The sequence below is a fragment of the Myodes glareolus genome, chromosome 5, assembly GCF_982192425.1.
Source record: "Myodes glareolus chromosome 5, mMyoGla1.1, whole genome shotgun sequence".
Lineage (NCBI taxonomy): Eukaryota > Metazoa > Chordata > Mammalia > Rodentia > Cricetidae > Myodes > Myodes glareolus.
This window is the reverse complement of record NC_142030.1, coordinates 83,985,134-84,012,233: the sequence shown is the minus strand read 5'-3', so window position 1 is coordinate 84,012,233 and position 27,100 is coordinate 83,985,134. Positions and strand designations below refer to the sequence as shown.

General features: G+C 35.4%; 1 protein-coding gene across 4 annotated transcripts in view; it reads right to left on the bottom strand.

Annotated features, from left to right (window-relative positions):
- Window positions 1-27,100, bottom strand: part of Cfh (complement factor H) — a 93,908-nt gene that overhangs the window by 55,988 nt on the left and 10,820 nt on the right. For all 4 annotated transcript variants that reach the window (XM_087906448.1, XM_087906445.1, XM_087906446.1 and 1 more), the window contains exons 2-9: window positions 22,979-23,164; window positions 22,567-22,672; window positions 20,037-20,113; window positions 17,866-18,057; window positions 15,948-16,118; window positions 13,209-13,382; window positions 6,049-6,243; window positions 5,494-5,670 (exon numbers count right to left, since the gene is read on the bottom strand). In XM_087906448.1, the coding sequence (XP_087762574.1) occupies window positions 5,494-5,670; window positions 6,049-6,243; window positions 13,209-13,382; window positions 15,948-16,118; window positions 17,866-18,057; window positions 20,037-20,113; window positions 22,567-22,672; window positions 22,979-23,164 (1,278 nt within the window). The remainder of the gene's footprint in view (window positions 1-5,493; window positions 5,671-6,048; window positions 6,244-13,208; window positions 13,383-15,947; window positions 16,119-17,865; window positions 18,058-20,036; window positions 20,114-22,566; window positions 22,673-22,978; window positions 23,165-27,100) is intronic.

Here is a 27,100-nt window from a genome sequence, read left to right as displayed (position 1 = left end):
ATAACAACATACATAAAGAACTAGTACATATTTAGGAATAATTAATATCTATACATGGTAGAAAATAGTCTTTGATCAAATAAAACACTGACATTTAGACATTTAAATGAAAAATAATAATCAATTTTTTTCTCACACTTATATAAAATTAACAGAAATGTTGATCATAAACCTAAATGTAAAATATTAACTTCCAGGAAAACTTTTGCTTTTGACATAAGCAACAACATTTAGATGACAGGAAAAAAAGAAAGAATAATTTAAATTTTTTGGTATGTTGGATAGCATCAAAATGCTAAGTATCATTGACCAATAGAGCCATAGCTCAGCAGGGGAGACTTTGTGTCTACCTCCACTATAGATTTTGGAATTTTGTCTGACTTCAGCTGTGAAAACCTTGTGCATGATATCAGAGGGAGAGGATTGGCAATGTTGCAGTGGATGGACACACACCCAAGAGTGGAGGGGTAACAAAAATATATTTTTTTTTAAGAACGATAAATTGGGTGGTTGGGAACAGAAGGCAGATATGGAAGGAGTTTGAGGAGGGAGGTAAATATGATCAAAATATGTTTTGTGAAGTTCTCAAAGAACTAATAGAAACAAAAAATGTGAAAAGTAACATTTGCTCCTGAAAGACAGACTGTAAGTAGAGCTGTAACAGTGTGGAAATATTGTGAAGAACACTAGCCTACAGAAGGCTAACAGCCACAGTATACTAAGTAGACTCAAAATTCAGCAGAAACAAAACAAAGAAGTAAAAAGTGGGCAACATTTTAAAGAACCATTCTCAGAGAAAACATGCAGATTGAATGAGCAAAAACAAAGATGTTTTCAGCTTTGTTGCCTGTGGCCTGAGATGCCAACACTAAATGCTTAGAATCTCAAGATTTGAAAAAGCTAGTTTCTCAGAATATGCATGTGTGAATATGGCAGTCCCAGCTGTAGAAAACTAACATCTGTTACAAAGGATCCATCAAATCCATCCTGCAAAGGGAGAAAAGCAAGTAAAGCCCTCTCCAGCTGTAAAGCCTATAAAACCACAATAACCAGCAGAATAAGACATTCTTAATTGATATATATATATCAGTGGTAACCAATGACTCTATAAATGGATCTAAGTCCCAAGCAATAAGCAGGAATTCATATCTGGTGCAACAAACGTAGCAAACTACCCCAGAGGAGAACCTATTACCACCATTTCATTAAACCAGTACTGTTTCTAATGGTAATGTAAATACTTATACCTGTACACACAGATAAATGCTGTCCTTGTTAGCATCCATGAGATGTTCTATAAAAGACCACCCATCATGTATACAATCAGCAAAAGCAGTTATTAAAAATTACCTAAATGTAGGCATCTGACCACCTGACAAAGCAGCAAATAGCAATCCCGAGAGAAGCTTCCCGACTCCTTCTTAATGTATTAGGAGAATTTCAAGGAGGAGAAATTAGTCTAGGAGTTGATTGGTAGATTTATTTGGGTTGTTATAGGATTGATAGGTGGCTCTAGTGGTTAGGGACTTTCCAGCGACAGGATAGGAAAAGCTATCTTTAGCAAGGAGAAGGCTGTGGGTCACCTGCTGCTCATTGGTGGCCCCTCGATTATGGTTTTCCTGAGAACTGCTTGAGCAGCTCCAGATAGTTCTAGTAAACTGAAACTAAAGGCCTGGTCTCTGGCAAGGGTACTAGGAACCTGTCATCATCCTGGTCTTTCCCCAGCACTCTCATTCCTACCCATTATCAAAGAAACTTCAGTCTTTGTAGCAAAAAGGAGGTTAATGCAGAAATACACAACAAGTCTAAATGCAGGCAACAACTGACTGAGGGTTAACAAATTCCAGTTAATTAATCTTCAAGAAAATCAGTATACCTAAGGCTTAAGTATACTTTAGAAAAAGGAACAGAAAGATTGTGAGAGCCAGAGGATCAGGATGTCTGCTATGACACAGTGTCTTTCTAAATATGACAAGGAAACTGCACTCACAAAATTTCAGAAATAAGGTTGTTCAGCACAAGAGAAGTAGACCTGCTAATACATGTGGAGAAATTCTCATGATCTCAATCCCTAGATGAAGAGCTATACTTAATTAATGTTTGCTGGCAGAAAAAAATCAGTCTACTCTTGGAATGATTCCACCCAATAAGTTATACAATCGCAAGTGACCAGGCCTAAATATATGTACATTCAAGCAACCCTAAATGGACTCGGTAGGGCTTATGTGTGTATGTGTGCATGTGTGAGCATACATGTGTGTGAACAATTAAATTTACAAAAAAGAAGAGGCAATGAATTTGAGAGGGAGGAAAAGAGGGGAGTATATAGGAGAAGAGAGACAATAAAAAGATATATGCAGTATTTGAGTATGAGAGATGAATTCTGATGAAATTTCAATAAATTAACATACCTTTCAACACTCACTAGAGGAGCTTCTATTTGTAGTTACATACTTACAAGTGATCAACATACAGAGAATAAGACTGGAATATTCAGCCTTATACGGCATATATTTACCACATTCTCTATTACCAAGTCTCAAGGATCAGAAAGAGTAGAAAGGCCAGAAAAGGTACATGATTACCGGGAAGCAGTATTTTTCAGATGCAGCAAGGATGATGTACATGTGAATTCTGAGTGGTTGTGAAATGGGTTAATTCAAGATGTAAGAGCTAGCTAGAAATATTCCTGAATCATTGGCCAAACAGTGTTGTAATTAATATAGTTTCTGTGTGATTATTCAGGTCTGAGCAGTAGGGAAACGAACGAGCAGTCTGCCTACAGGTGGTGGTGGGGAGCACATGATCCCACCCCTAGCAGCTCATGGCAAAGGGAGAATGATTTTCTTTATGACCACACCCCAGGTAAATCAACTACTCTTCAGTGTAATACCACACATGCAAGAATACAAACAGCATAAATTGTGCTTCATGGATTGTTTTAAGAAGAAAAGAAAGCAGATAGAGAGATGGCTTAGCAGTTAAGAGTACTGGCTGCTCTTCCAGAGGTCCGAAATTCAGTTTCTAGCAACTACAAATTGTCTCTGAACCATCTGCAATGGGATCTGATGCCATCTTCTGGCCTGCGTGCATGCATGCAGAGAGAGCACTCATACCCATAAAATAATAATTATTATTTAATTTAATAAATTTAATATTTATTATTTAATTTAATAATTTAGGAGGAGGAGAAGAAAAGAGGACACATAGTTGGGAGGGTAGTAGAAGGGACACATAACAGAGAATAGTTGGGGATAGGTAAATATAATAAAACATTTTATAAAATTTTCAAAGACCTATAAAAAGGAAATTCTCAAAAATTAAAATTGTTTTTAAATACATAAGCAAAAATAATTCACAAATATTTACTTGGGCCTCTGAGTGTCAAAATAAAGTTACTGGAAATAACCACTAGAAACTCATGAGTCATGTCATACAAGAAAATCTTCACACATTTAATAAAGGAATCATACTCTAGATATGGGAAGGGTTATAAAATAAATTATAGATGAAAACACGCAACTAGAATAAAATATTCTTAGATAATTGCTATTTTTAGCCACTAGGAAGATAAAATTAAAGTAAATAATACACTCCTAGTCTGAAGTCTTTAGATTATAAAATCTCACTCTCCTGATATTTAGAGGTAAATAAGTAAACTGAAGCTTGCTCATTGTTGTGATGAATACAAAATGTCCCAAATATCCTAAAAATCCATATGCCAAATTCTTACAGACTGAATTAACCACATGCCAAATTATTTATAAATTTCAGTTTTAGATATTTATCTAAGAAATACACTATAAATTTTAATCCAATGACAAATTTTTAAATTTTTATAAATGGCTCAAAAATTGTTAAGATCTAAAATAGTGAAAATGTTTCTTAAAATGGTATATATAACTAAATTATTATGTATCTATGCAAAGTTATTGCTCAACAATAAAAGTCAGTTACTATACAAGTCACAACTTAGAGGAATGACACAGATATACTTCTGAAAATTTATGGAATTAAGTTTGAAAACATGATACTTAAATCTATTGATAAGAAGAAGTAGAAACATGACACTACAGTAACAAAAAGTAATGTTATTACTTATGGTGGTAAAGTTGAAGAGAAAGGGAACAAGAGAAATCCCTTATTAGATTAAGACTAGTGTTAGCTTGATGGGGTGGTATTCACATAAGCACACTCATTTGTCAGTGTCACTGACTTGAACTCTAAACATATTTGAACTATTCCTGAATAGAAATAATTTTAACAGATGAGTCCTGTGAAAGTGTGCATGAAACTGTCAGTTGTTTTAAGATCTCTCTGAGTTTCTAGGAGAAATAAAGCTGAAGCAATTTACCTAGATAGGATTTTTATAAAATGAAAAGACACAGAAATATGAAAAATCAGTATTTTCATATAAATCAGCACTATTAACAAAGACACTAGAAAGAATTCATAAAATTAAAAATATGAGAAAAACCAGCATGGAGGAAAGGCTATCAAATAAGAACTCAGTAGAAATTTTAAACAGTTCACTAATATTAATCATACAAAATTTTAAATCACTGAATATACAATTTCTTAGAGATTAAATATATAGTGGACAGTACCAAAAAAATAATGCAAACAAAAGTTTCTCATCAGCAAAATGGTACAATAGAAGGCAGTTGACAAACATTCAAAAATAGATTAAATCTTTAAATATATATTAAATTCATAAATAGGAAGACTCAATATGATTGTATAATTAATTATTTTAAAATTGTTCTGCAAATTCAAAATAATGTCCTTTAAATCTAACCAAGGTTATTTAAAAGATATTGAAAATCTCTATTAAATAAAAAAATACATGCAACTCTGATTTTTAAAATTCTTAATATTGGAGCAAACTAATTACAAGTGTATTGACTTAAAAAAAACTGCCCCTGAAAATTGTTTATTGCAAATTGACTTAGAATTATATTTCTAAAACTCAAATGATAAGAAATTCAAATCTGCACTGTTATGTTTATCATGTTACAGACATTTATTCTGAAAATAAAGTATGACACCGCACAGTCACTTAAAGAACATAGAACATGAAGTAACTGTCAGTAGAAAGCTATTAGTCCAGAGATTGGAAAAAAACATAAAAACTAGACAATACACCATATCTTAGAATTCCCTTCCCAGTTACACGTTACAAAGGATTTCAAAGGCAATGATCAATTCTTTAAAATGGCATGTTACTACTTCAATATATGAATGATGTATGTAGTTATATTTGGTTAATTTTAAACTATGTTTTTAAAATTATTTTGAATCCAATGACAAATGTATTTCAAAGTTTATAGAACTGTAAATTAACCAAAGTTTACTCAGTATTTTGATTTAATGGCTTATAGTTGTGTTTATACTACTATATACTTGCCAAGAATCCTTAGTATTCACTTATACACATTCAAAAAGAAATATTTTGACACAGTTAATATACATGGGATGGAGTCAGTTACTTACTGACAGGGATGCATATGGGTTGAGGAGACCAGCCGTTTTCTGTGCATGTAATTGTGTCCTGATCATTTGGGAGACTGTAGCCAGAGGAACACTGGACTCTTACAGACTGGTCCTGTATGTAGCTTCCTCTCTGTTGTAAAAGTTTCCCATTCTTTATATAAGGGGTTTCACATAACCCTAAGGACCATAAATTTACCATAAATGTTAAACTAAAAACAAACAACACTCATTTATTTTCTCAAAATCTAAAGTTTATCTTTACAATAGTTAAATAAGTATGTGTGACATTCAAAAAATGAAAATAATACCAAATGTTTCAAAGAGTAGCATTATCTTTACTTTTCTAAAAATTTGCAAGCAAGAAAAGTATTCTCATAGTCTCTATTTTTCAAATACATTCTATGAAGAGCTGTTCATAAAGGACAGAAACTAGTCCTTTTGCTCACAAACTCTTCTGTTTCTTAACAGAACAGACCCAACTGTAATTATATGTGCTATCTTCTCTTTCCACTCTTTGACAGAATTAAACATGATTTAATACAGACTTTGACTTACTGCGGCATGAAACTGCAGGTTTCCACCCTTCTACAGTGCAGCGAATTGTTTCCCAGTATTCCCTTGAAGGAGTCACAAATCCTTGGTTGCAGCGATAGTAGTGCTCACTTCCTATTTCTGCTGGGAAGTAGGGTTTATACCTCTCTTCATTATATAGTTTTCCATATTTTATTTGTGGAAAATCACAAGGTTGAACTTGCAATAAAAACAAAAAGACAGAAAAACACTCATATTAGAGATAAACCACCCAATCAGTGAATTAGTTACTAATAATTACAATAACTGCAAGACTAGAGAGTTTTCAGAAAGGAGACAGATAGAATCCAGACTTCTGAGGTATGTGAGTGGATCTTTCCTCAGGAAATCAAGTTATGCCTCACAGGTTACCAGAGAAGTTGGTCAGGGATATTTGTTAGTATCCAGTATCATAATTGAATATTTATATTTTTTTCAGAAGTGAAATATAATGTGATTAAATCATAATGAACTATTCTTGTAAATTCATACTGAAGTGTATTTTATTTGCTGCATTAATGAATTTATTTGTAATGTTTCATTAATTTTTTTCCTCATCATGTTCTTATAAATAATAAATATTTTAATATCAGAATAGTATAATTGATGTAGGAGGATCTTCTTTCTATGTGTTGCTTTCATTGGTCAAATAAAGAGACTGCCTTGGCCTTTTGATAAAACAGCAGCTTAAATAGGCAGAGTAGACAAAATAGAATATTGGAGAAAGAAAGCAGAGTCAGGCAGATGCCATGGCTCTCCTCTCTGAGAAGGATATAGATTAGACTCATCCCAGTAAGCCACAGTCACGTGGTGATATACAGATTATTAGAAATGGGTTAATTAAGATGTGAGAGTTAGCCAAGAAGAGGCTAGATATAATGGGCCAGGCAGTGTTTAAATGAATACAGTTTCCGTGTAATTATTTCAGGTAAACTAGCCAGGAGCCCGGCAGTGAAAAGCAGTCCACCACTCCTATTACAACATATAATTTTCTATGTAGTATAATTCTACTTCAGGGACTCTCATGTGGTATGTTAAAGAATTCCTCCAATACATGCCAAAACACAGAAATCACTTATAGCTTCCTTGTTCATGCACATGCACATTTGTTGAATGGTTTATAAATTTAATTCTTTTTATCTTGAGTGTCCTTTAAAATTTGAGAATTTTACTTTATATAGGACATCAAGAAATTAAATTAACTTGCTGAGATTTCTTTTTAAAGGGTTCCAAAAGGAGACATAGTTTAAACTAGGAATATTATAGCTTTTTAGACACATTCCTCTGCCTTTTAACTAATCTTCATTCTCATGTGGACAAGGACAAATCTATCTTTGTCTCTTTTATAAGTGATTCATCAAAACAAGTCAATATTTCTCGAAGTGATTGACCAGCAGAGGTAGTCAGTACTTACAGCTGCCTCATTTGAATATTATACTTTTCCAGATGCAGGTTTTGGCCCCTTCAGCAGGGATGGTTTTGTTCATCACAGTTTTTATTCAGGCTACTCACAAAATTGATTAATATATTTACTAATTTTCAACTGCTTTAAGTAAGTGCTAGCCCAGTACATTTTTTGATCTATCATAGGATTTTCTAATTATTATTGATAAATTTCATCCTACTTCAGATTCAACATGGCACAAAAGATCAATTTGTAAATTTTCTTCTAATGAAGATTCATGATCACCATCCTCTGTATTGCTCCAGTTTTTAATTTATACTGTTGTTTTTCCCTAAACTGCAAAACATTTGATGAAAAAAAAATGAGTAATTGGACAGGTCTGAGAAGAGAACACTACACATTTTAAGTAGAAAATGTATTTAATGAAATTACAGAGAGGTTTGTCATTTTTATTTTATCCAGCAAAATACCAGAAATTCTGCTGTGAAAAAAACTCAGATTCAGATATATTTAGGCCACAGACAGACTAGGTACCTTTGGGGAGATCTGCGTTGTGGATCTTGGGTTTGTTGTTCACTGCAGTATGCAGATTTCACACCTGTAATTGTAAACCAACTCAAAAGCCCATGGCAGGCATGTCATGAGATCTTGGGGGAACTTAATTCTGTTATTATGACAAACTGACATAAAACTGAATAATCTTCTGAATATATATGTTGATATTTTGGTTAATCCACACTGTCAACATCAATCAGAGATACTTCTTTTTTCCAGTAAACTATAATAAATGTAGAGACTTGTTAATGAACACTGAGTTCTAGAGTGAGCTCATCATTAAACAAGGCATTTACACCATCCCTCAAAAGGTCAAGAAACATGTGGATGGAAGGGCACAATGATTCTAAGAGCAAAAATATGGTCATCATAACTGTGAAATATCTTCTGGACTATTCAGAACCATTATAATCACAAACTACATCTACAAATGAACATCCACAGATGTCTGCAGAGTTGATCAAGAATGACCTGTCAACATCCAGGCACAAATGACGTAAACTCTCGGGGAACTGTGGCCCTCATTTCTAACCTATTTCATCAGATTGATTCAGAAAAAAATGTGAGTCAGTGATTTCAGGTGTATTCCCACTAATGACTAAACTAGTACTTCCAAAAGACAGTACCAATCCAACTATTACATATATGTCCTTTTTTAAACTGTATGTACCACTCATCAAAACTCAAACTTAAGAATCTGGAGGAAAGAGTGCAAGTATGAGGTATTGTTGGTAGGGCTGGGATGTGTAAAAATATGAAAATAGGATATCCAGAACATTTTATATACATGTAAGAAATTGTCAAAGACATAAATATTAAACAATAAAATATAGAAAGATCATTAATTTTTCCCTACAATTCTCATACATTAATGATATTTCTTACTGAAAATAGCCTCCTTTTTTATTATGGTTTGGATCTCATGTTTCTCCAAGACTCACTTTAGTGGAAGCTTGGTTTCTCATTGCTGGTAATTTTGGTAGAGGGTGTAAAGTTCAGAAGTTGCTAGCATGGTTAAAATAAGTCAGATCATTGGGGCTCTGCAATGAAGGGGTATTGGAACCTTGGCCAGTCATTTATAGCTTTGTTTCCTGGTGGGCAGGAGGGAAGCCGCTTTGCTTTAGCACTCACTCCTTGACATAATGCTATGCCTGTCACAGGCTTACAGTGGTAGGACTAGCTGACAAAGAACCCACGTCACCAAAGTCACCCAAACGGAAAATAGCCCTTGTTCAAAGTTTTTTTTTTCCAATCATATTGACACAGAGACAGAAAGTGACTAAAAAGAGATCCTTGATCACTCTTTTGTCACTGTAGGGTTTGTTTGTTTGGCTTAAGGGATACAAGTTTAGGTATGATATACATTTATCAGTGTCTTCTAAATAAGAAGAAAGGAATATGGATACAGATAGGCAAAAACCTTAAAGGAATGAAAGAAGTATACTGAAATAACAAATCTTGACTCAAGTGACATTGTGCTGCATGTGTGTTATGAAGCCATTGAAATCCCCAATAGATCAATAAGCAGTTTTCTCCCTACTTTCCTTCCCCAAATATACCCCAGTATTCCAGTCTCAGATACCAGTAGGCACTCACTGGGAACATTTGAGCAGGACAGGGAAACCAGTAAGCTAACTGAAGACCTTCACCACTCCTCCTTACCTCGGAACCAGCTCTCCAGTCTCTTCCTTTGCATTGCAACAGAACACCCCTCTCCCCACTACATCTTTTGCTGGATCTTACAGATGATTCCCTTCGAACCTCGCCTTCCCTACATGTTTCTTTATCTCAGCCCTAATCGAGTAGGCACCCTCTGATATCCCACAGGCCTTGCTTCCCAGAACACCAGGAAGGCTGTGTGCAGGCTTTGTCTTCTCTCTGTGTTTCCACAGTCTCAACCCCAGGTCTGCAGCGGAACAACTATGACAGCATTCTGTATCCTCCTTCAGCTCCCAACTCTTATGGATCCCACAGATTTTCCCCTTCTCTCCTGCCTGCTACACACTTCGCTTTGTCCCAGCCCCCAATTCCCGAAGGCATTTCCCTGTTAAGCCAAGTTCCCTGTGAGCATACCAGCTGAGCAGGCCAGGATAATAAGCAAAACACACACATCACACTCTCCAAAACTTCTTTGAGGAAACTGAAACCAAGGAATAAAACACCCATCCAGCAAAGACAAATATAGAAATCATAACTTAGACTTATAATCACCCCAAAACCACATGCATAGATGTAGAAAAAAAAAACCTAACCATCTGGGTGATAAGTCTCCACTAAAATGCAATCAACTATCTTATCATGGAAGGCCCTGAATATTCCAACATAGCTGAAGCATAAGAAACCGACCTTAAAACCACCTGTATGAAGATAATATAAGTCTTAAGGAAGAAACTAAAAAAATCCCTTAAAGAAATCCAGTAAAACACAAACAATCAGAGGAAATGAATAAATACCTTAAGGAATCAAAGAACACACAAACAGTGGAGTAAACAAATACAACTGTTCAAGAATTGAAAATGGAAATTGAATAAGAAAAACCACAAATAAAAGGAATTCTGGAAATGAAAAATTTAGGAATTTGAACAGAAACTGTGGAGAAAAGCTTCATCACCAGAATACAAGAGATGTAAAAGAGATTTTCAGGTGTTGAAGATACAATAGAAGAAATGGAAACATCAGACAAAGAAAATGATAAATATAAAAAATTCATGATACAAAACATCTAAGAAATCTGATACAATATAAAAAAAAAAAAACAAAACCTAAGGATAACAGGAGAGACAGGAGAAAAATCTCAGCTCAAAGGCCCAGAAAATATTTTCAATAGATTCATAGAAGGAATTTTTTCTGATAGAAAGATGAGGGTACCTATAAATTTACAAGGAGCACACAAAACACCAATTATACCAGACCAGAAAAGAAAGTCCTCTCACCACCTAACAATCAAAACACTAAATATACAGAGCAAAGAATGAATAATAAAAGCTTCCAGGAAAAAAGACCAAGTAATAAATAAAGGAAGACCTATTAGAAATACACCTGACTTCCCAATGGAGACTCTAAATGCCAGAAGGGCTGAGATATAAGTGTTGCAGACTCTAAGAATCCACAGAAGCCAGTCCAGATTACTATGGTTGGCAATATTTCAATCACCGTAGATGGACAAAATACGGTACTCCATAATAAAGTCAAATTTAAACAATATCTATCTCAGAATTTAGCCCTACAGAAAGTGCTAGAAGAAGAACTCCATCCTAGGGAGTTACCTACACTCATAAAAACACAGGAAATAAATAATCTCATATCAATAAAACTGAAGAATGGAAACCATGCACATGCGCATGTGTGCACGCACACACATACACACACCATTAGCAACAATGACAACAAAATAACAGAAATAAACAATCATTGGTCATTGATATTTCTCAACATCAATCGACTCAATTCCCCAATAAAAAGATACAGATTAAGAGATAAACTTGAATTCAGAATCCATTCTTCTGCTGTACACAAAAAGGACACTTGACCATATAAGATTCGAAAAAATGTACTCCAACTAAATGATCCTAAAAGGCAAGCTGGTGTAGCCATTTTAATATTTTACAATATAGACTTCAAACCAAAAGTAATCAAAAGAAATAGAGGATACAACATACTCATCAAAAGAAAAATCCCCCAAGATGACATTTCAATTCTTGATATCTATGCCCCAAACACAAGGACACTTACTTTTGTAAAAGAAGTACTACTACAGCTAAAATCACATAATGACCTTCATACACTGAGAGTAAAAGATTTACATACCCCATTCTTACCAATGGGCAAGTCAACCAGGCAAAAACTGAACAGAGAATACTAGACATAAAAAGCATTTTAAATCAAATATCCCTAAAATACTTCCAGAATATTTCACCCAGAAATAAAAGAAGATAACTTCTTCTTAGCTACTCTTCGACCTTTCTCAGAAACAAAGCAAGTCTCAATAGATACAAGCAAACTGATACAACTATATGCATCCTATCATGGATTAAAGGTCAATCTAACAACAGCAGAAACAACAGAAAGTTCACAGGCTCATGGAATCTGAACAACTCTGCACTGAATGGCTACTGGGTCCAGGCAAAAATAAAGAAAGAAATTATCAACTTACTAGAATTCTATGAAAAGGAATATACAGCATACTCAAGCTTATGGGATACAAGGAAAGTAATGCAAATGGAGAGTATATAACAGTAAGTGCCTAGATTAGAAAGTAGAGAGATTACATACTAGCAACATGACAGCACACCTGAAAGCTTTAGAATGAAAAGAAATAAACACACTCAACAGGAGTAAAAAACAGCAAGAAATAAGCAAGCAGAGAGTTGAATTCAATAAAATGGAAACAAAGAAGACAGTACAAAGAATCATTAAAAAAGAGTTGGTTCTTTGAGGAAATCAACAGGATACAGAAACCTTTCTTCAAACTAACAAAAGGCAGGCAGAGAATATCCAAATAAACAAAAAATCAGAAACGAAAAGGGAAACATAACAATGGACACCTAGAAAAAAACATAGAATTATATAGACACATTTAAAAAAAACCTGAACTCTACAAAATTGGAAAATCTAAAAGAAATGAATAATTTTTCTCTATAATTTTACCAAAGTTAAATCAAAATCAATTATATAAACAGTTTAAATAGACCTATAACTCCTATAGAAATAATTGCAGTTTTAAAAAAAAGAGGATTGCTTTAGAGCACAATTCTAGCAGACATTCAAAGAGTTAATAATATTCCTCAAATTATTCCATATAAAAATAACATTGCTCTTTTCATTTCATGAGGCCAGAGTAACCCTGATACCCAAATCACATGAGAACTCAAAAAAGAAAGAGAATTGCAGATCATGTTCCCATATGAATGTAGATGTAAAAAGAGAGAAGCCTTGGGTCTGCTGCTGAAGATAGACACACTGAAACTTTTCTGGTAGGCCATGACCTCGTGGTAATGCACAGATTAATAGAAATTGGTTAAATTAAGATATAAAAGTGAGCCAATAATAAATTATAGCTAATAGCCCAAGAAGTGATTTAATTAATACAGTTTCTGTGTGGTTATTTTGGGAGTCTGGGCAGCCAGGAAACCAAAAAGTGGCCTCCTAGAACAATTATAGGGATTCAATATGTAAAAAAGCTTACAGGTACATCTCGGATAAGGGATCCAGCCAGTACTTGTACACTTGACAAGAGTTTCTCGGGTTGCAGGAGAGAAGCCATTTTTACATTTATATTGGATTTCATCATCAGCTCTGTGTTTAATCCTTTTTGGTGAGTAGTCACCATTTGCAAGAGAAGGAGGATGGCATGTCTTTTCTGAAAAGTATACAAATAATAAGGAATTTTTTAATTTTTTTTTTTTTTAGTTTTAGTTTTTCAAAAAAGGGTTTCTATGTGTACCAGTCCTAGCTATTCTGGAACTTGCTCTTGCATACCATGCTGGCCTAGAACTCACAGAGATCTGCCTACTTCTGCCTCCTGAGAACTGGGATTAAAGGTGTGTGCCACCACTGCCCAGCTAGAGGAATATTTAATTCTCATTAAACTGAAGAATATGAACATTAAATAGCAGATAGTATTTACTTGCTTTGATAAATGTAAAAATGACATTGAAATAAGCACATCCACATATACTTTACATATCAGTACGACTTCCTCTCTCTCTTCCTGATGTATTTGTGCCTTTCTGGTGCGGGATAATCGTCTGTATTCTGTCAATTATATTTTAAATAAATGCTGACTGGCCAGTAGCCAAGCAGGAAGTGTAGGCGGGACAGCCAGACAGGAAGTAGAAGCAGGGCAATGAAAGCAGGAGTATTCTGGGAAGAAAGAAGCTCTTCCTGTCCAGACAGCAAAGAATCAGGATGTGACCTACCCTGCTGAAAAAGGTACTGAGTCTGTGGCTAACATATACTAGAATAATGGGCTAATATACATTATAAGAGCTAATAAGAAGCCTGAGTTAATGGGCCAATCAGTTTATAACGTATGGAGACTTCTGGGTGATTCTTTGGGACCTAACGACTGTGGGAACTGGGCAGGACAGAAACCACAACAAGCAGGCCCTCATGTTACACCTCTCTGGTAAAAATTTTTCTTTCTTGAAGCCATCACATAGAGTGTTTATTGATTCCATAACCGGCAATAACTTCATCATATATAATGTTAACAGTGTCTTCCCCTTTCTATTTTTTTTTTGATTGTCATTGTTAGCCATAGACTCTCATTAGGCCTATTTATTAATATTAACAAATTCTTGCTTCTAAATAGTAGTGAAGATTTCTCAGCCCTTCCTCATTGAAGTAAATGTATCTTCTGATTTACACGGAACAACTTTCTGAATTTGGAAGCTATGTCTTTCATTTTGCAGAAAAATATAGTTAGAAGTTGTTCTGAAATCCCTAGTCTAGTTACAAATATCTGGAAGGAAGTTTCATATTATCTTGTTTGAATTTTGATCACTTATGGATTCCAAGCTTCTTGTGAATCTGTGACAAAGTAAGTTTTCAGTTATATGGTGTCAAGGAGATTGAGGTTCTGTTCACTCAGCAAAATGAAGCACATTGTAAGAGTTACTGCACATTGTATAGAGTTACTTCAGGACTCTATATTTATATTATCAAACTGCTATTTACTTTCTTGTGAGAGTATCATCTGTTAACTCTTTCCTTAATGAAAAAGACCTTCAAGAACACAAAGTTAAACATTTAATATTTGACTTGTAATTTTGTTTGAGAAATGATTAAAAAGAAAATTAAACGTAGAGTCTCCCTTTCCTTCCCTTCCCACTCTCTCTTTCAAAAGAAGCAAACCTAGGATGTACAAAAGCACACTTGGGGAACCATACATATTTATCAGATTAAAAACAAACAAATGCCAAGGAAGAGTCTTTAATTAAGTGGTTAAGTGGCTGAGAAAAATATGGAAGCGTTAGGCTTCAGTGTAATAGTCATGACACACCAAATAACATATATATATATATATATATAATAGAATTGAATTCTCTATGTTGTCTTCTTTTTTTTCTGAGACAGAGTTTCTCTGTAACTTTGGAGTTTGTCCTTTAATTACCCCTTGTACACCAGTCTGGCTGCAAATTCACAGAGATCCACCTGTCTCTGCCTCCTGAGTGCTGGGATTAAAGGTGTGCTCTGCCACCCTGGGCTCTTATTCTTCATGTCTTGCACTTAATTCACTGGAGGCTGAAATAATTGTTTGAAAAGTTCTTAAGTGCAAGATAATGACTTAATATAAAATAACATTTTATGGGTTATATTTTGATCTTTTAGTGGATAAATGGTCTATTTGGGAGGACACTTGGAATTAGCCATATGGAAGTGGTTTAATGCCAGAGGACTACTGCAGATACTGCTTCTCTGATTAGAAATAATAAACGCTGTGAAAACAAATGGTTAGACTCAATGCTATCAGCTGAACATTGATCTGTATGGTCATCTGTTGTGGAATATCTCTTTACATTGTGTGAAAATGTGTCAATGTGATTGATTTAATAAAGAACTGAATAGCCATTAGATAGGCAGAAAGAGATTGGGTGGAACTTCTTGAAATAGAGAGAAGTTGGAGAGGAAGAAAGTAGTTGCCAGCAGAGGCAGAGAGAACAGACAAGCAGCAGGAGATGTAAAAGTCATGAATCACATGGCAACATGTACATAAATAGAAATGAGTTAAATTATAAGAGCTTTGTTCCATTGAACAAGACTAAGCTATAGACTGAGCTTTCATAATTAATAATAATTCTCCATTTCAATTTTTTTATGTGTGTGAGCTGACAGTCCAAAGAAAAGTCTGACTACAGCCATCATTCTTTTCCACTCACAACTACCTTAATATTAAAAACTTAGAAAATAACAATAACTTTACCTTCACAGAAAGGCTGAGGACTCCATCCAGAAGCTGTGCAGATGGCATCCCCTCTTTCTCTGTACACAAAACCTTTCCGACATTGATACTGATACCTTTCATTCTCCTTATAAACTGTTTTCTCGGATCGAGAGTCTCCATTTTCAACGTTTGGTTCTGGGCAGGAAATTTCTAAATGCAAAAGAGTAATTGTATCATGTTTCCTGTGAAAGAAACTCTGCTAGACAAGATATGTTTTCAGAAGGCTTCATATTTCAGAAATAGGCTTCTGTTTTGCTGTCTTCACCATGCATATGATTTTTTTTCCCCAAAAAGACTAAGGACAGAAGCCTAGAGAAGTCCTGGCCACCACTTTTAACACACTTCCCTTAAAATATAACACTCCAATTTTGAGGTACTAGCAACTGGTCTCTCAAAGCCCCTTCCCCATCTTTTTATTTCATTTTGTCTTGTTTATAACTAAGTAAACTTTCAAATGGTCACTTTGAAATGTTTCATCTTTTCCCAAATCAAGCTGAGTTATTTAAGACCCGTGTAAACAGTAACTGTGCTGGCCTATGCTCATTCTCTTACCGACTGCTCTCCTCTGTTCAACTGTTGAGTAGCAACTTCTAAGATAAACATTCCACCTAGGAGGGAAACTCCTTCTCAGTGGTTCTCAGCCTTCCTAATGTTGCAACCTTTTAATACAGTTCTTCACATTATGGTGAACTCCAACCATAAAATTATTGTTGTTTCTACTTCACAACTGTAATTTTGTGACCTGTGATTGTAATGTTAATATCTGATATGCAGGCGATCTTAATTGAGTTCTGTGAAAGGGCCATTTGACCCCTAAACAGGGTTATGATCCACAGGTTAAGAACCATTGTTCTAAAGGGAGCATCCCGTACTCCAAGAAAGTTCATCAAGCTCGGGGAAACAAACAATTTAAATATTTCAGGTAGTCTTTGAAATTGAGCACACTGATTAGGCTCCTACTTCCCCATGCATACAGAACCACTAATGACCGTTGTAAATACTTTTGGGTCAGATGAGCTTTCGAGAAAAGTCTCAGATCATTGGGCATTGTGCTCTGGCATTGCAGCTTTTGAGAGCCTGCACTAATACTGGGGCAGGCTTTAGATGCTGCTGCTTATCTTTGAGTCACTTCTTTCCCTGGACCGATAGTAAACACTTTAGTTCACAAGGCGACTTTGGTGGTAGATCTGTCGTCAGTTTCCTATCTGGAGTAAGCAGATGTTTGCTTTAATCTCCTCAGTAATGGGGTTACGCAGCAACATCCTGTAGTGGAGCTTCTGTAGCAGCTGATGAGGCTCGGGCCAGCACTGTGCCCTAGACACTTTGCCCCATGGCCTTCTGAGATCTGCTATTCTTGCTCTTTTTAAGGTATTTGCATCTGAAAATACCTTACTCTCTCTTGAAAACTAATCTCAAGCATCAAAATTTCCTAGGATATCACTTCTTAATAACATTAATAAAAATTGGAATTAATGTCTTAAAAACTAAAACCTGCAACAAATATATAACTCTTTCTAATAATATTAGTTAAAATTAGTGCCATCATGGAGCATGATCAAAAACATATAGTAAACCATTGGATTCCAAAACCTTTGTAAAATTCTGCTCTGGGAGTCAACTTTACAACTCAGAACAGAAAGCTGAGTTAGACTGTGAATAGCAACACCAGGTGGTGACCTTTGCTTACATCTTAACCAAGTCATGAAGCTACAGAAAAATCAAACAAACAAACAAACAAAAACCTTCAGTCAATTATAGAGAAACAGTCATTATTAATAAGCATCAGAGTAAAGCAATTCTGTTTTAAACAAAAACATACTTAAGAAGAAACGAACATTTTTTTCTAAGACTAGCTAAAAGTATTCAAATACCAAGCAGATACGTATGTATATCTTACCCACACATCTGGGCTTCTCATTGCTCCAAAGACCATTTTCTGAACAGCGCATTTCTTTATGTCCTTCAACCTTGAAGCCTGCATTGCATTCAAAGCGCACCACATGTCCAAAGGAATATTCCTGGTCTGGTTCCACTGCACCGCTTACAATTCTTCCATTCTCCGGGTCTGTTACTGGCAAGCACTTAACAACTGAAAATACAGGTGCCATTTTTACTGAAAGAACTGAAAGCTTCTACATGAAACATGTGTATATGAATAAAAACACCAGCAAGATAAGCCTGGAGGAAATTACTTTAAATGTTTAAGAATTATTTATGATTGTTTGCAAGAGATAAAGATAATTTAACATAGTTTGGTTCTGAGTTTCTGTGGGAATGGGAAGAGAAAACTATAACTTCAAATGATAGTTTGAATTTCCATGATAGAAAATGTCTCCTTAACTATTAAAAAATATGAGCTCTGGAACAATCACATACATATGTTTTGCTGATGCCTCAGAACAACGTGACATTGGAATGCCACAGAGCATTCTAAAAAGATGGAAAAGCAATGAATTTTCAGGTATTTCTTCTGATGGAGAAATTGCCCTTAATTTTCCTTTCCTTTCAACCTTGGTGTTTACATTTTTATTTTTCTTAAAATTTTTCTATTATGAAGGCATTCAAAGTTTATGTTTCCTGAAGAAGAAACTTTGGATGCAGTAGATACTCTAGGGGTGTTTCCTTGCCTTATTACCCAAAGATACTGACTCAACAGGCCATTCTGTGGTCCAAAACTCAATTTTAAACAAGCATTTGAATGCTTGCTTCCTGGAACAACTTCTCATTTCCTTACATTAAGTTTCTTATTTTTCCAGGCATGAGAATATCCAGTGTGACCACATTCTCTTTCTCTCTCCCATTTCATCCCCACCTGATTTTCTTTCTTTTCTTTATTACTTACCATGGAAATAGGACGTAGCGTTTGGATGGGCCTCTGCTAGTTCCATGATAACTAGAGATCTGAGCTATTTCCCTAAACTCACAAGCAAAACATGGATTTCCCTGTTCTTGCTATTTGCTCTGCCATATGAGCAAGAAGCAAAAGATAAGAGATCTCATTCTTTTTAAATTCTATCTTATCTATCTATCTATCTATCTATCTACCTATCTATCTATCTATCTATCTATCTATCTATCTATCTATCATCTATTTATTTATAGATATCATCTATTTATTTATTTATGTATGTGTGCCCCCTCTGCCTGTATGCCTGCATGCCAGAAGAGGGCTTCAGATTCCATCATGGATGGTTGTGAGCCACCATGTGGTTGCTGGGAATTGAACTCAGGACCTTGGAAGTGCAGCCAGTGCTCGACTTCTTTCTTCTTGCTTTCTTTTTCTTTTTTCTAAAGTTCAGGCTATAGGAAAGCCTTCATAGCAGCATACTGTTGAGAGATATTTCAGTCTCATTTTCTACCACAGTGGAGGCCAACAGCACTGGAACTGGATGGTTATTAAGGGAGACATTCTTCATAAATAGAGCTTTCGAGTCCTGACCTTTAATTAAACTGGTGATAGTTGTACATATTATTAATGTTTGAACTATAAAATAAAAGAAAAGTTGGCTTTGGTATTTCTAACCATCAATACATTGACGAAAAATTATATCAATCTCATTTTATATTTATTATATTGTTAGAAAGTTTTGAGGGTTTTTTTTTAATTGTCGTTGTTTTGCTTTGTTTTTGTTCTTTTTTGGACACAGTTTCTCTGTAGCTTTGGAGTCTGTCCTGGAACTAGTTCTTGAATATCAGGGTGACCTTGATCTGACAAAGATCCATCTGCCTCTGCCTCCCAAGTGCTGGATTAAAGACGTGGGCCACCACAGCCCAGCTGAAAGTTTGAGTTTTTTCATGAACCTTGTTTGCTGATGGGTCAAGCCCATGGCTCCAAGGAATACATTAGCCCTGAAAAATTTATCACCCTCTTGACTTAGTACTTAGTACACTGAAATACAAATTAGTACTTTAATAAAACAACTATTTTCTGTTTTACACTAAAAATTATAAAATATAAGTAAGACATACTGAAAAAATAAACTTCAAAAATATTTTTCTGTAAAATGTGGAAACATATTATTTATTGTAGGTGTTTAGTCATACATGTAAAAACAGCTTTTTATTTACCTTCACACAATGGAATATCATTGACCCATCCATCTGCATCACATTCACGGTAATCAATCTCACCTAACAGTTGATACCTAAAATTGGAAACAAAAAAAAATGTGTTGAGAAATCATGTATTTTTACTTTTAAGCTCTTGGCTGTCATGGTTGTCCTCCAGTAAGAACTTTTTAAGGAAAAAAAAATCTTTCTCTTTCTTGTATTATTCTCATCTTGTTCCTAATTCTTAATAGAAAGAAAATACTTAAGCAGAATACATTAGTCAAGGAGCTTGGATTTAGGGTTTACTTAATGCTTGCTGTAGAGGAGATGGAACAATTGACTATAAATGCGATCTTTAGTTCCCTTATGAAGCATAATGTGTCCTCTTCTGACAGCAAAACAAAGTTCCTAGTAAAGGCTTTCTATTCACAGAAGAGGCCAACCCATTATGCTCTGCTCCTTCAGACATTCTGCAAAATTCTACGAAAACTTTCCTGGACCTATGTTCATGAAAGGAAGGGAGAGAAGGAGATAATGGTTGCTCATATAGGTCCATACAGAAAACAACTTTTTGTGATGCCATCTCAAAATCACCTACATGAAGAACAATAAAATGATTGTACATAAGGAATCATCTTGCTGAAAAATATGTAACTAAACCTACACCCAACAGAGAAAATCAAGACAGATACATAGGACTCAAAAGGGTGAGCAATAAACAGGAATGCAATAAACCGGCTCCATTCTTAGTTTTCAGTTCTAGGTTTAAAAAATAGACAAAGTATTCTCCAATAAAAATTTAAATTAACGTGAACTACTTTACCTACTGATCCTACATGGCATGAGGACTTTCGCTGACAAGTGTCAGTAATTTGACCAACAGATTTCTGTTGGTGATTAAAGCTCAATATACAAAGTTACTGACAAAACTGGGTTCTACCAGTGTTTGCTCTTGAAACAGACAAGATGAAAGAGGAAATAACGAGTTCAAGAGAGCCAGAGTCAGAGGAAAATATTCACTTCATTTCTTCACCAAATTGTAAATATGAGTTCTGAGACTGTGGGACTCAAATGAAGAAAACATATGAGTTTTGATTCCCATTTTCAGCACAAGTGTGAAACCCAGATCAGGGAGGCTAGCCTGCGATGAAATATCTCAGAGGTGAACAGCGGAACAGCCTGAAAAACTCACACCAAGGCAATCCTTGTTGGCTTTGTGCAATAAGGTGAGCGGTGATGAATGAAAATTGGGATAAAAATGAGTTTGAAAATTCTCCTTCAGGTTATGGGCAAGGAGAAGATAAATAAGAGATGAGTATCTGATGAGTACTTGCAGTACCCAGATTTTTTTTGAAGGGTTTCAAATGCGGGTCATATTTATATCCCCTGCCTATGCCATGATGCTGATGAAAAGTTTCCACTTTTGTCAGAGAGGGATAGTACTGACAAAATAGTTTATGAACATTGAGTATTTGAGTTTGGGGATGTTGTTATAAATCTGAAAAGTTTAAACTGTTAATGGTTTATTTCTCAAGTTAGGAAATAAAGGATGGACAATGAAAAATTTCATTTACAATGTTTAATTTTATTTATACTTATTTCACATAATACTATAGAGTTCTTAATTTTCCCATATGAACTCTTAAAATAATCTGTGGCAATAGAGAAAAATTGTAGAAGACTCAGTAATGAGGTCAGCCTTGATACCCAGTAGCTGGTCGGAGGGTAGAGTTAAAGATTCTGAAAAAAATAGCATTTGAATACCATAAATAAAAATAATTGGCATACTACTAAGCTTTAAAATAGCACTCAGGAGAGAGACTTTTTACTCACAAGTAAAAGTATTGCTTTCTTGGTCTGTTTGTGGGGCCCAGCAATAGGACCAGGATCTGTCCTGGTGCAGGAGCTGGCTGTTTGGAACCTATTCCCAAATGGTGGGTGCTTTTCTCAGCCTTGATGCTGGGGTAAAGGCAGCTTGGTCCTGCCACAACTTGATATGCCATGCTTTGTTGACTCTCATGGGAGGCCTTACCTTTTATGAGGAGTGGATGGGGGATAGAAAGAAGGTGGGGAAGGAAATAGAAAAGAGGAGGGAGTGGAAACTGTGGCAGGTAAAATAAAATAAATTTAATAAAAAAGGTAAAATATAAAAAGGTCTTGCTTTCTTTACATACTGTAAAATCTTTTCAAGAGGATAACCATATAACATAGTTGTTTTCAGAATTCCTATTGCCCCTATCATATAAAATTGTCCCATTTCACATATTATTGTTCAAATAACTGAATTTAGTAAGGACTTGTCAGCTGAACACTTTTGTGTGTGCTGACTTAACACTCCCTTATTTCAACACTATACCAGAATAATAATAACTCACCTAACTTTTCAATATTATGAAGATAGCATGGCATTCAAATAAAATTACTCACATCATAGCTTTATGTATGTTATTTTTTAAATGTTGATAGAAAAACGTAGTCTCATTAAAGCACAAACTTGTAGACTTTCTACTTACAATTTCAATAACAAGCCTCAATATTGACAACGTACCCTTCGTCGCAGGTATAAACAACCTTTGCACCAAACTCAAACCCAGTTCCAACTGCCAGCCTAAAGGACCCAAAGGGTGTGTCTCCAGGATGCCCACATGGCTTTTCTAAAATTAAAATAAAATAAAGATTCAGTATTAGAATACAGTCCATTGAACACACCTTATCTAGGATTTTGGAGGGGGCATTTGAATATCATTGAATAGAAGGGAAACTTAAAACAGTAAAGAGTATTTTTAAGTTTAAGCTAACTGCCTACTTCCATTTTTAATTTTGGAGAATGCTACATTTTAAAATGATTTTTCTATATTTTAGTCACAGTAGTAAGATAATTTTATGGTGTTACAATACAAAACATGTAGTACATTCTAAACTAAAATTTGTCTTAAGGTTCTCATACATGAAGTACTTACTCCGACATATCCTGGATGGGTTTGAGGCTTCCCATTGTCCACGCCTGCATACTTTAACAATGGTCCCAAGTGTTCGGTATCCAGGGCGGCATTTGTAGGCAGCCTGAGTGCCTTCTGGATATGATTGGTCAGACCAAGAACCTGTTAGAATTTCTGTATTTTCTTTTGTTGGAGGACCTTTACAATCTACAATACAAACAAACCAATATTTGAAATACCTATTTACATAGGCATCATAAAACTTAAATATAAAAACAACTGATGTTGTCAACAAAGACAAATTTGAAATGCTCAACATTTGAGGGAAACATTACGAACTGTTAGTGAAACATAGGGGCTCACAGAGAGTGGTCTTACTGGTATGTTCTGATGTAGGTTCTCTGCATATATGCTATGGGTGTGTAGCTTGGTGTTATCAGGAGTTGGGGATATATTTGACTACTTTGCGGTAAAAAACAATGACATCTTGAATTTTGCATGCAAATGGATGGAAATAGAAAACACTTTACTGAGTGAGGTAACCCAGACCCAAAAAGAGGAATATGGTATGTATTCACTCATAAGTGGATTCTAGCCATAATTAAAGAACTTCAAGCCTATAATTCGTGATTCTAGAGAAGCTAAATAAGGTGAACCCAAAGAAAACCATATAGTTATCCTCCTGGATATTGGATGTAGACAAAATTGCCAGGCAAAAGTTGGGTGCACGGGGGTGGGGTGGGGTGGTGTAAAGGGAGATGGGGAGAGAGAAGGGAGAAGGGGAGGACTCGGGAGAGCTTGGGGGAATGGGTTGGGTGGGTTGGAGGAAGGGTGGATATGGGAGCAGGGAAGTAAATATCTTAATTAAGGGAGCCATTTTAGGGTTTGCAAGAGACTTGATTTTAGAGGGGTTCCCAGGTCCAAGTAGATGTCCCCAGCTTGTTTCTTGGGCAGCCGAGGACAGGGTGCCTGAACTGGCCTTGTCCCATAGCCACACTGATGAATATCTTGGATATCACCATAGAACCTTCATCTGGCAATGGATGAAGATAGAGACAGAGACCCACATTGGAGCACAGGACTGAGCTCCCAAGGACCAAATGAGGAACAGAAGGAGGGAGAACATGAGCAAGGAAGTCAGGACCACGAAGGATGCGTTCACCCACTGAGATGGTTGGACTGATATAATGGAAGCTCACCAAGGCCAGCTGGCCTGGGACTGATGGAACATGTGATCAAACTGGACTCTCTGAATGTGGCTGTCAGTGAGGGCTGAGGAGTCAAGGACAATGGCACTGGGTTTTGATTCTTCTGCATGTACTGGCTTTGTGGGAGCCTGGTTTGTTTGGATGGTCACCTTCCTAGACCTGGATGGAGGGGGGAGGGCCTTGGACTTCCCATGGGGCAGGGAACCTGACTGCTTTAGGACTGGAGAGGGAGGGAGAGGGGGAGTGGGTGGAGTGGAAGGGAAATGGGAGGTGGGGAGGAGGTGGATATTTTTAATAAATTAACCAAATATAAAAAATTTAAAAAAATGTGTTGCCCAGGCTGGCCTCAAACTCGCGATCCTCCTGCCTCTGCCTCCTTAAGCAAATCCTACCTGTGTTTGGGTATATATCCAAAGGATGCTCAATTGTGCCACAAGGACATGTGCTCAACTATGTTCACAGCAGCTTTGTTTGACATAGCCAGAAACTGGAAACAACCTAAATGCCCCTCGACCAAAGAATGGATAAGGAAAATGTGGTACATTTACACAATGAACTACTACACAGCAGAAAAAAATAATCGCAGCTTGAATTTTGCAGAAAAATGGATGGAGCTAGAAAATATTATTTTGAGTGAGGTAACCCCGACACAGAAAGACAATTATCACATGTACTCATTCATAGGTGGTTTTTAAACATAAAGCAATGAAAACCAGCCTACAAACCACAATCCCAGAGAACATAGACAACAATGAGGACACCAAGAGAGACTTCCATCGATCTAATCTACATGGGAAGTAGAAAAAGATAAGATCTCCTGAGGAAATTGGAAGCATGGGGACCTTGGAGGAGGGTTGAAGAGGAGGGGAGCAGAGAAAAATGTAGAGCTCAATAAAAATTAATAAGAAATAAGAAAGTGACCTCTCTGAAAATGAAGGTTCCCTCTGCTTTGTGTTGTTGCTTAGATCTTCTCCCTTCAAATGCACGTGCTGATTGTCTTTGTTAAAATTCTTAACATTACATGTACTAGCAACTCATGTTAATATAAATGTTAAAATAGCTAATGATTCACCGTATTTCTACAATAATTGTTAAGTGTGTCTTAAAATGGCGAAAAAGAACAGGATCTCTCAAGTTCCCCTGAAATATGTTCTCTAAGAGTTCTAAGTAGATGGTAACAAGTTTCTTTCATTCACATAGATCTGTCAACATAAACGTACAACAAACACATTTGCTTGAAATTGATGGAAAATAGCACAATAGAGCAGGCAGTTATTAAACAGGGAGAGCAGCAATATTTTCAAAAGGATGAAAATGCATTCAGAGAGGTGATTCATCTCAAAACCTCCGAGAAGGGGCAAGACTTCTGTTTCTAGTTCCTATTGAATGAGTGGACTCACCTTTCTTGTGCCTACATGTTTATTCAGATTCTGACAAAAAAAAGCCAGATCTTAGTGTAGAAAGTAACACAATTGACAGTTAATGTTGTTTTCCAAAACTGCCTGTGTCGATTTTCACTTTACTTGGCTGATTTGTCAACTTCAAATATTTTTCAGAAAAGTAATAAGTGTGTATAGGTTTGACTATCTGAAAACAGGAGTCTATCTATGTTAACTTGAGGAAGATAATTGTATAATTTTTGTAAGTTAAACGCAAACATCTGCTATTTTAGCAATCATGATTTGCCATCTTTATATTCAAATATAAAGAGCTAGTATTCACACCCAAATCAGATACTATTTTTTATTTCTAATGCCAATATTTCTCTTAATGATAATTTGAAATGTTCTTGCAGAAATGAAATAAATCTTAATGAATTTTTATATTTTGTAAAATGTATCACTTGGACCAATATTTTTGGTAGATTAATGCAAGAGGAGGCCTCTTCATTCATTTACTATAGCTTCTAAGAGAATTTTCAAAAAGAATAGGTGGTATCACTTTAAAACCATTTTCTGTTAACAGATAGTAGAATGCACTATAATTGAAAACTAAAGTTCTTTAGAAAAATAAAGTAAATGAATAAAATGGAAATATCAAAAATAGATATCTTCATTAAAGTTTCCATCTGCCTCCTTATTGATATAAATTCATACTAATTTTATGCATATGTGTTAATCAGAGAGATTTTTGTTAATTGTAAAAACATTCAGAGTAATTTATAAATAGTGCAAGAATATAAAGTTTGTAATTTTCTGCACAAAGAAATATCAGCTGTAATAAACTACTTCAAAAGAGAAACTACAAAAATTTAAAATGTAAAAGAAATGGACATTTTTTTAGATAAGTACCATATACCAAAGTTGAACCAAGACCAGGTGAACAATCTAAATAGACCTGTCAGTCGTGAAGAATTAGAAGCTGTTATTAAAAATCTCCCTACTAAAAAAAGCCCAGGGCCAGATGTTTTCAAAGCAGAATTCTACCAGAACTTCCAGGAAGAGCTAATACCTATACTCCTTAATGTATTTCACAATATAGAAACAGAAGAATCATTGCCAAACTCTTTTTATGAGGCTACAGTTATCCTGATACCAAAACCACACAAAGACACGACCAAGAAAGAGAATTACAGACCAATCTCACTCATGAACATTGACGCAAAAATACTCAATAAAATACTGGGAAACCGAATCCAAGAATACATTAGAAAAATTATTCATTATGATCAAGTGGGCTTCATCCCAGAGATGCAGGGCTGGTTCAACATACGCAAATCTATCAATGTAATCCATCATATAAATAAACTGAAAGAAAAAAATCCATATGATCATTTCATTGGATGCTGAAAAAGCATTTGACAAAATTCAACACCCATTTATGATAAAGGTGTTGGAGAGACTGGGGATACAAGGATCATACCTAAATATAATAAAAGCAATATACAGCAAGCCGACAGCTAACATCAAATTGAATGGAGAGAAACTCAAAGCCT